Below are 11369 nucleotides of genomic sequence, written 5' to 3'. Positions count from 1 at the left end.
TTTTCTTCATATTTGATCAAACTTGAACTACTTTGCAGGTATACTCCATCACTAGTTGGGAAAGCAGGGCTGGTGAGCGCTCCGTTTCTGAAGTACTTTGATTGAAGGTAGCAATTGGGCCGGTGAGTCCGTATTTGAAATACATTGCATCTGGTTTTCATTGTTGCAGGATGAATGGTCCGAACCAACAATGAAGTCAGTTTGCAATTTTTACAGACAACATAGAGCCGTTGGTTAAAACTTGTAATAAATATTTACTAAATTTTCTCCAACGTGTAGACATTTATTTTTTACATGTTTTCATTAGATCAGGTTCTAGGTTTTTCTTGGATTTTCCTTTTCAAATTAGCAAACATATTTTGAATTAATTAAAACAATTAATTTTTAATTAATTTCAATAATTATTGATCATAGATTGCAAATATAAAGTATAAGAATTTCTTGTTCTTTAAATTTGCTTCTAATTAATATTTAATGGAATTTTTTTGAAAATAATTAATTAAACCAAGAAAAGATTTAATAGGGACGGAAAAGTTGAAATTGAAAAAATTGTTTGGTTCCTAAATAACTGAAGAATTTTTTCAATTTTTGTATGAAAGGAAATTTCGCGTTTTGTAGAATTTATTAATTAGTATTTTCCGATTTTTTCCTTTCATGCAATGAACATCCGATTGAATGCTTTGTTTTAATTATTAATTATAGTAATTAAATTTAACATAATCAAAAATTTAAATAATAGTGCATGATATAATTTGTAATTTTTTCAAAATTTGAATTGCATGGTGAATTTTTATAAATATTCAAATTTGAATTATAATTTTTAAAAAGTATCTATTAAAGATTAAATTAAATTTTGCTTTTGAATTTTGAAATAAATGTAAAATTTACAAGATGTTAATAAAGTCAAATGCATGAGCAATTAATAATTTAGCTTAGGATCTTTTTCAGGTAAAAATAAATTTGTTGATTATAAATCAACAGAGTGTTTAAAATTACTCGTTAAATTAATTTGACACACGTCTTTCAATTTAATTTTTTTTATATTTTATAATAAATTTCTTATAATCAAATTTTTTAATGTATTGTATTTTCAAAAATATATACTTTATTTTAAAATAAATTTAGTATTTAATTGAATATTTAATTTTATATTGAATATAATATTGAATTTAATATTAAATTTTACATTTAATATAATATTGAATTTGATATTAATTTTTATATTTAATTTAAATTAAAATAGTGTTTAAAGAATTTTTAGTTTTTTAATTTAGTTTATTAAATGTTTTCTCTTCTTACTAGCAAACTATATCAAGAAAATTAAATTTTAAAAGTTTATTGAGAATTAAAATTTATATTGAAAATTAAGTAGAATTTTAATAAAAATGCATATGAAAAATTGATACTTGATGAAAAAAAAGGTGTGCCAATATTTCTGTGTGCTTTACAATGTGTGTAAAAAGCTTTTTCAAAAGCTTTAACTAGTAGGGTTGCCCAATAAGTGCTAATAGGTTTTCACCTGACAAAACAAGGGCAGGGGTACCAGGTATGAGTGTGATATTTTGAATTTTTTTTATATATAGCTAGGGAGGCAGGTAACTTACTTATTCTGGAATGAATGTTTAATTTTAAGTAGGTAGTTACTTTGGTAAAATATTAATTTCGCGCGGGTTTTAGAAAATAATTAATATTTTACCATTGAAAAAATTGTTATTTTTATCGAGAGAATATTTGAACCTTTTTTGTTCATATTCACTTGATATTAATATCAATTAGCATTAATTAAAAATAAGTGATTAGTTTCGTTATCGAATAATAAAAACTCCAGATATTGCGAAAATGATAGGTGGATATAGGTTGATAGGAATCTGGAGTCGCGATTCGCGTGTTAGGTTGGTGGATTAATTAATATTAATCCACCTAAGAAGAAAGAAGATAATTTTTTCATTTTTATTCTATATTATTCTATGTTGTCTGTACATTTGAATTTTGTAATTATTTATCTTTTCAATGTGCTTTTTTCTGTTCACAGAATTTTAAAAATAATTTTCTTAATTTTTACAGGAATTTTTTTTTTTTTTTAATTTTTTGTGTATTAATTATTTATTTTTTTTAAGAATTTCAGAGTCAACAATAATTGATTAAGGTAATTTCATTTTTAATACTTTTTATAGTTAATTATTATTATTATATCTTGATTTTTATGTTTCAGATTGTCGGACGATGGAAAATGGAAAATATTTCAATTTTTTCAGTTAACATTATTTGCTTCTTAATTATTTTATTTTTGCCAATGTTGTTTTAAAATATTATACTGCCTAATATATATTAAACATATATTTTTTTCTGTTCACAGGAAAATATCTTATTCAAATTGTTTAATTTTATTTGTTGCAAAATTACAATATTATATATTATAAAATTTTATAATATGCAATATTTTTATTTGTAAATTTCATTGTTTATTTTTTGTTTTCTTATTGTGAAATATTTGAACTAATTGAGGTACCGGATCAAAGAAGGGCACATAACTAATGTAATTCAAATGAGTTATGTGCCCTTCTTTGATCCGGCTGCTCTTATTTTCACTTTCTAATTGTTGAAGTACAAAGAAGAGCAGGGCACTAAAGTACTAGTCACTTTCCTGGCAATGGGTGACGTACAAAGACCAATATGGCGAATGTCATCGGTAGTTTTTGATTGTCAAGAAAAAAGAGTATTGTGGAAGTTTTAATCAACGATTAAGCAAATATGTCGGATTACTTGAGATCCGCCCTTGGATACTTGAACGGAAGCACAAATTCAAATGAATATGTTGGTCAAATTGTGGAAATTAACAATGTAAAACTCCGAGTGAATAGACTTATCGCAGAGGGTGAGTGGTCAATCCTCCCACTTTTTAGATTTACCGTTGTTTGAACCACAAAAGCTGTCACTTTCTTTTGTTAAACAACATTGATTGAAGGCAAAAATTTAATTTTTATTTTTTGATTTTTGTAATTTTTTAAAATCTTATTATTGACATTTTGATTCTTTTTTCATTTTTAAAATCATATGTCAAACGCATGTTTTTTTTTTTTTTTTTTTTTTTTGTCATTATAGGGATAGAATGTTACTTTTTTTTATTACTTTTTAAATATTTTATTTCTTTGTTTCTCTAATTATTGAAGTTAATAATGTTGAGTATCAGTCAAAGATATTGAAAAATTTCTGGAGCAAATATTTTACGAAGGTTACTTTCTTTTTAATAAGGGCTTTAATAAGTGAAGGTCAACACTTTTTTGTCGATCGAAATCTATTTTAACCTTGTATCTTAACCTTATTGTAACTCGACCTGAGAAGAAGGTTCAAATCTTAAAATGACATGGAAATATTTTCTTGCAATTTTCTTTTTTTATGCTTTGTTTATCTTCATTTGTCACTTGTAAAATTGATGACTTTTTTTTTCTTTCTTTGAATACATTTAGTTTTTCTTTCATTTGGAGATGAAATATATTTGAAAATGTTAATTTTTATTGTAATTTATAATATAACAGTTTTTTTTAAAAAGGAAAATTCTTTCCGAAAATAAGATTTAAAAATATAAAATGATTTTATCAGAAAATTCTTTATTTATCATAATGTAGTCTTAGTTTTAAACGTATTAAGTCTAATTACTTTTTAGTTTCTGTTAGATTTTTTGTATTATCAAATTTCCTTATGAATGAATCTAAATTTTATTATTGATGTAGAAAATTTGCCTCTTCATCATGTTGGAATATATATAAATGTATATTTTTTTTTAATATTGTAATTTATTCCAAACTTTGTTTCAACAGGTGGTTGTGCTTTGGTGTTTGCCGTAGAGGATGTAAATACAGGAAAAGAATATGCTTTGAAAGTAAGTTTTTACGTCAATTGGAAAAATTCAATCTTGATATGACATAATTTATTTTCTATTATACAAATGACAACATTTGATTTTTTTTCAGAAACTCGTTGCCGTTGATGAGGAGGCAAACAGAAGTGTCTTACAAGAAATAGAAACTTTAAAAGCCGTATCGGGTCATTCGAATATAATTCAATTTTTATGCGTTCATCGAATAGAACGTGAGGATCGAAAAAGTTGCGAATATCTTTTAGTCACAGAATATTGTCCTGGCGGGACAATTGCCGATATTCTACGAAATATTTCTGCAAATTCATTGACAGTCGCTCAAGTTTGTCGAATAGCTTATCAAGCAACTCGAGCTGTTCATCATATGCACAGCCAACAACCTCAGCCTATTGTACATCGTGATATAAAATTAGAAAATTTTTTGATTGGTGGCGATGGATTAGTTAAACTCTGTGATTTTGGCAGTGTCACAACACAACAAATTTTACCCGATTCTTCATGGAATGCACAGAAAAGAGCCACTTTGGAGGATCACATGGCAAAATTTACCACACCCATGTATCGCGCTCCAGAAATGACAGACACTTGGAATAATGAACCAATTGGTCCACCTGTCGATTGTTGGGCTCTCGGATGTATTCTCTATGCTTTAGTCACACTTCGTCATCCATTTCCCGAAGGTAGAAAAAACAATTTAATTTAGTTAATTAGATTTTGAAACTAAAATTTATTTTTTACAGGAAATAAATTAGCAGTTCTCAATGCAAAATACGCACCGCTCCCACCAAATCCACGTTACGCTTGCTTCAACGATTTAATAAAAGGATGTTTACAAATTTCTCCTGTTCAACGACTGACAACATCGGCCTTGCTTGAACGTTTAGCTGCAATAGCAGAGTCAAATAATTTTGATCCACGTGAACCGCCGAAAATTGATGTTGTTATAAAACCAGCAGCACCACCGAGACCTGCGCCTCCACCTCCAACATCGGCGGCACCACCTCCACGACCACCGCCAGCAACTGCTACTGTTAATACTGCGCCACCACCACCAAGACCAGTTCCACTAACTCATCCTCCAAATCAAAGAATTCCCGCCGCTCAATCCAGTGGATTATTTAGTTCATTGAAAGGTGGTGCAGGAAGTATTTTACGAAATTTAAAAGACACTTCCAGTAAAGTAATGCATACTGTTCAACAAAGTATGGCGAGAACAGAATTGGATGCGAGTTATTTAACATCACGAATTATGGTGATGCCATATCCAGCTGATGGAATTGAATCTGCATATAGAGCAAATCATGTTGAAGATGTTAGGGCATTTTTACAAGCACGACATCCACCACCGGCGAAAATTCAATTATACAATTTGTCACGAGGACGACCAAATGTATCACGATTACAGGGAAGGCATATTGATTGTTCATTTGCTTATGCGTCTGTTGATTCCAATGCTCCTCTATTGTCAGCTATTTATCAAATTTGCCAGGATATTTATCGATATTTGGACGCTGATTTTAATCACGTTGTTGTCTTATACTGCACGGTAAGTTTTTGTTTTAAATTTTTATGTCAAAGAAAGAAATTATAAAAATTTTGAAGCGAGAATTTAATTTAAATCAATTGGAAGGTTTTTTTGATTTTGGGTTAATGTACACAAAAAATAGTATTTTAGGATCAATACATTATAATTTACCTAAAATCGTTGCGATCTATTTTTAGAAAAATGTTATAATTTCTAATAATCATTTTTTATATCCGTACAACTAGTTTTTTAAAATTTAATAAAATTTTATATATTTTCCTTGGAATTTGAAAAACGAATTACAGGAAAAAATGGTTAATTTGACAGATGTAAAAATTTTATAAAAAAAAAAAGTAGAGAAGATCAATTTCAATTTCTCAATTTATAATTGTTGAAAATAATTTATTTAGGTATATTAATTGATTATTGTAAAAAAAAAATATTAAATGAAAATTAATTTTTAAACTTACCTGTAAAATTAATTTCTTAGGTAAGTTTAAAAAATAATTTTCACTAATTAATTTTGTCTTGTACAATAATCAATAAATATAAGTAAATTAGATTATTTCTAACAATTATGCTTCTTAAATTAATTTTTACAGTTGTCAAAATAACATTTTTTCGTGCAATTCATCTTTAAAATCCAAATTTTAAGGTAAATATACAAAATTTTATGAAACAATTTTCTAAAATTTAAATATCAAAAAAATACGATTTTTTCGACTTAAATCTAATTTTTGTTATTTAAATAAAATTTCTTTTTACTTACGTTACATTTTTCCAAAAAATTTCTAAATTTATTTTTTAATGAATATTTAAACAATAAATTTAATAACTTCAGGGTGGCCGCAAATCAGGGAAAAGTCAGGAAATTTTTTTTTAAGATTTTTCATTTTTCAAAGTACTTACTTTTTTTATAATAAAATTTTTAAATATCCCGTGTGGAAAAAGCCACGATCTTGCCCTCAAGAGTTTGGGGCCCCCGGCGGGGGCCCATGAGGGCTGATCCATATGGCGAATCCATGAGGGGCACCGTAGGGGCCCCGCATGGATCGCCCTCATGATCGATTAGCAAAATTTTCTAAGTCCAAAAGTCAAATATTTTTTTATCACCAAAAAATTAATGTTTATAATGATTCACAACAATGAAAAACGCGTTTTTAATTAAAATATATTTTCACTTTTTTTGAAAATAACACTCACACTTATGGCGAATCCATGAGGGGCACCGTAGGGGCCCCGCATGGATCGCCCTCATGATCGATTAGCAAAATTTTCTAAGTCCAAAAATCAAATATTTTTTTATCAACAAAAAATGAATGTTTCCAATGATTCAAAACCACGAAAAACGCGTTTTTAATAAAAATATATTTACACTTTTTTGAAAATAACACTCACACTTATGGCAAAATAGATGAGGGCCACCGTAGGGGCCCGCATGGATCGCCCTCATGATCGATTAGCAAAATTTTCTAAGTCCAAAAATCAAATATTTTTTTATCAACAAAAAATGAATGTTTCCAATGATTCAAAACAACGAATAACGCGTTTTTAATAAAAATATATTTACACTTTTTTGAAAATTCGCCTGAGATGATTCATGATAATAATCATAAAGCATATAATTAATTATATTTTATAAATTGCATTTGATTGGAAAATATAATTTAATATCTTAACTTTAACTAAATGATGTTAAGCACTTTTCTTTGTTAGGTATTTTTCAAGTTTAAATAGCATCAAGAAGTTAGCATTCGTTTTGAAGTAGCGTGCGTAGCGTAGTTGGTAAAGCGTTAGACTCATAGTCCGTAGGTCGTAGGTTCGATTCCCCCCATGCGTTAGATTTATTTATTTCTCAGGTTTGCGTTTAATCATTAATTCTATGTATGAATTAATTGAAAAATGAAAATATTCGTTAATAGTATGCATAAATTACATATTTTTTAATTTTTTAATTAATTAATTTATTATTACTTTTAATTATATCCGACAGTTAATTAATTAGAACGTTAATTAATAAATTCAATTTGAGTAAGAATTTAATTTAAAATTGAATAATTATTAAATAAATATGTTATTTATTCATAACTTAAGCTTATTTATTATTAATTAACTTTTATTATTAATATTATTGATTAAAAAACATTATGGCAAACTTGAGGGCAAGATGAGGGCAAACGTGAGGGCCCATAAGGGCGCCCGTAGGGGCACCCTCATGGATCGCCCATGCGGGCGCCCTCATCGATGAGCATGTCGTTTCCATGAGGGGCCCCTATGGATCATCCATATGCGGCCCTCATGGCATGAGGGCGATCCATAAGGGCCCCCGCTGGGGGCCCACATCACTTTTCCACACGGGATAATAAAATTTTGTTATTAAACAATTTTTAATTATCTTATCTTTTCCTTTACGAATAAAATTATTATTTAAAAAGCATTATAAAAATTTCAATCAGCAATGCAGAATATTAAATAATAAAAAAGTTTTTTAGTCAGGGAAAAGTCAGGGAATTTTGAAAATGAAATTTTGCGGCTACCCTGAACTTTGTAATAATAGTAAAATTGCTCAATTAAATCAAACGGTACGTTTTAAAATATGTTTAACTAATTATAATTGTTTTGACGTAATATATAGAGATTTTTAAACAAATATTTTTAGGGTTGTCACAAATCAGGGAAAATTCAGAGATTTTTTATTAAAAAATACTGGAAAAATATTAGAACTGAATTTGTTTAAAAAAAATTGAGACTTTTGGAAAAAATAGAGAAATTTAACAAAAATAAAAAAATATTTTGTCAACGTCAGGAAAAATTCGTAGATTTTTTATTAAAAACACTGAAAAAATATCAAAAAGTTGAATTTGTTTTTAAAAAATTCAGACTTGATAAAAAGAAAAATAGAGAAATTTAGTAAAAATGTTCATGATTTAACCAAAAAAATATTTTATCAGATTCAGGGAAAAAACAAAATTTTGTCTGGAAATCAGGGAAAAATCAGAAAAAAAATAAATTAAATTTTTGTGGCAACCCTGATTTTAAAAAGTCGTGTTTTCAAAATTTTATATTTTTAAAAAGTAAATAACTTTGAATAAACTATTAATTAAAAATTCGCCAATGGGTTAAAAGATGAATTTTGAACCTTAGACTATAGAAAATTAAATGTAAAAAATAAAAATTTAGAAAAAAAATGTTCAAAACATTTTAATGTACACAACTTTTTGATTAAAATAATGTTTTTTTTAAATAAACCTTCGATTTAAATCACTGCAACTATTTATAAGATTTTTCTAAAAATAGACTCGAAATATAATTGATTGACCCTTCAGATAAATTAATTTTTATTAATCGTATTTTTTTTTTTTTTTAAATTTCAGGATGGTTTTCGAGCGAGTGCAACTGTTGCTTGTGCATTATTGCTTTACTCGGGTACATTTACAACGAGTGACGAAGCAATATCTTTATTTACAACGAGACGCTGTCAACCACCTCAATTACAGCCATCAGAATTACGAATAGTAAAATATATGGGTAACTTGAGTGTTGGAAAATTACCACATTCAAAGCCATTAGTTCTACGTTCACTTTTGATTCAACCCGTGCCTCTATTTACACGAGCTAAGGACGGATGTCGTCCATATGTGGAAATTTATAGCAATGGAGCATTAGTTTTTTCAACAAAACGCGCTGAATATGAGGAAATGAAATTATTCAGTTTGATGGAGGGAAAAGTCTGTTTAATATTAGGTGAAGCAACAGTTCGTGGTGATATTACAATTGTTGTTTATCATGCACGACAACAATTGGGAAGAATTATTGGAATAAAAATGGCAGCAATGCATTTTCACACGGGATATGTTCCATTGACTGAAAGTACATTAATCTTTGAGAAACAAGATTTAGATGATACTCCAGAAATTGGTGGTAAATTTCGTGTGGTATTGAATGCAATGATTGGAGAGGAATCGGGTAAAACTGCACGTGTTCCATCGCCATGGGAAGTGGAAACTACTCCAAAACCAATTCCCGATCCTTTATTTGGCTCGACTTTAGAAATGGAGGAGACTTTGGAAAATTTCCGAACGACTGATAAATGTATAAAGGTATGTACCTACGCTGAATTTGTTTCGAATGTGGAATTTTTTAAAAAAAATTTTATTCTTATTTTTAGGCCCCAGAGGAATCGCCTCTAGTTGAAGAAACAGAATCTGCTGATGAACAAATCTTTTCTCCGGAGGAATCTTCACATGAAGAGAAAATTGAAATCGAACAAAAGGAAGATTTTGCAAAATTCGCAGAGGCAGATTTACTCAATCTTGGAATGCCTGATTCTGGTGTTAATTTGATCTCCAATAGTAGAAATACAACAACTCCTGTTACTCCAGGATTAGATATATTTTCTAGTTCTAGTCAAAATGAAAGTGATCTCTTGGGTAATTTTGGTGAATTTCATCAGCATACACCGAATCCTCCGCCTACTATTAACGAATCGCTCTCTAGTGATCTACTTTTTGGATCGACTCAACCTTCAACAAATGGATCGTCTAATGCAAATATGAACGATTTACTATTTGGACAGGAACAAACAGCAAAGGCACAATCTCAAAATGCTGATATGCTCTTTGATCCACTTGGCGGATGGCAAAATGCCACAAAGCCAAATAATAACAGTGAAGAATCTTTTCCACGTAATTCCAGTGTTCCAAATTTCGCAGCACAAAATAAAGATCCATTTGCAAATTTGGCTGGTTCATTGGGTGGTGGTTTAATTGGAAGTTGGAATGGTACTCCAAGAGAAGCAAATACTCCACAATCCGCTAGTCCTGCAACTGGTGGAACTCCAGTGCATTCTAGTCAGCGGATGCAGCACAAATCTAATACGTCCAGTGATACAAATAGTGGTGATCCAAGTGCTGCAAATAATAAACCAACAAAGTCTGGTGATGCTTTTGAAGATTTATTGGGAAGTCAGGGTTATAATTTTAGTAGTAGAAAAGCTGAGAAGGAGAGTCCAAAGACAATAAATCAAATGAGAAAAGTTGAAGCTGCCAAGACAATGGATCCTGATCGACTGAAAATATCGGAATGGACTGAAGGAAAGAAGAGTAATTTAAGAGCGCTTCTTTGTTCGATGCACACGGTCATTTGGGAGGATTGTAGATGGCAAAAATGTGAGATGCATCAACTTGTATCACATGCGGATGTCAAGAAAGCTTATAGAAAAGCCTGTTTGTCTGTTCATCCAGATAAGGTATGATTTGATTATTTCTAGTTACCATTTTAAAAACAGGTAGTAATTATTTATATCAATTAGTGAATACATTTTTTTAATTTAATAACAAATTTTTTTTTATTTTTTCAGCAAACCGGCACGAATAATGAAAATATTGCAAAGCTTATATTTATGGAATTAAATAATGCTTGGAGTGCATTTGAAAATGACACGAGCCAACAAAATTTATTTAGCTAATTATCGTAGGTAATAATCCTCGTTAAATTTCAAAAAAAAAAAAAAAAATCTACTCTTTACCTCTGATTAAAATTAATCATTACTCGAGAAAAAAGACGTAATTGCAATTACGTTCTTTTTTTTATTGTAAGATATACAAAAAGAAAATGTCCTATTCGCATTCCTATTAAGTTTACTTAGGATTAGATTCAGAGCAACGTATTACAAGAGAAGGATAATATTATAAGAAAATGGCGTCTATAGGCACGCTTTATTTATGAAAAAAAAAAGAAGTTTACGTACGAGTGTAGATATGCTTAAAAATGGCGTCTAATTGCATATGTATATAAGGCAGTGTAAATTAAACAAAACAAAAAGTCTAAATATAAAAAAAAAGTATTTTCTGTGCGAATAAGGAAGCTTTTTTATTGATCGAAAGTTAATTAATATTCAGTTTATTAATTATTTTAAATTAGTCGAATCGGGAGTTAACTAATTATTTTTTACTTTATTATTATTAT

At 28.8% G+C, this 11369-nt stretch overlaps 1 protein-coding gene across 1 annotated transcript; it reads left to right on the top strand.

The window, feature by feature from the left end:
* Window positions 1-2636: 2636 nt before the first annotated feature.
* Window positions 2637-11263, top strand: LOC127288499 (cyclin-G-associated kinase). The gene is made up of 7 exons (XM_051315979.1): window positions 2637-2875; window positions 3819-3880; window positions 3972-4557; window positions 4618-5423; window positions 8777-9502; window positions 9571-10650; window positions 10762-11263. The coding sequence occupies exons 1-7, from the start codon at window positions 2752-2754 to the stop codon at window positions 10867-10869; spliced, it is 3492 nt and encodes a 1163-aa protein (XP_051171936.1). The 5' UTR covers window positions 2637-2751; the 3' UTR covers window positions 10870-11263.
* The last annotated feature ends 106 nt before the right edge of the window (window positions 11264-11369 follow it).

The sequence above is a fragment of the Leptopilina boulardi genome, unplaced genomic scaffold (assembly GCF_019393585.1).
Source record: "Leptopilina boulardi isolate dan_hultmark-lab unplaced genomic scaffold, ZJU_Lbou_2.1 LbouV2_392, whole genome shotgun sequence".
Taxonomy (NCBI): domain Eukaryota; kingdom Metazoa; phylum Arthropoda; class Insecta; order Hymenoptera; family Figitidae; genus Leptopilina; species Leptopilina boulardi.
This window is presented reverse-complemented; position numbering and strand designations above follow the sequence as displayed.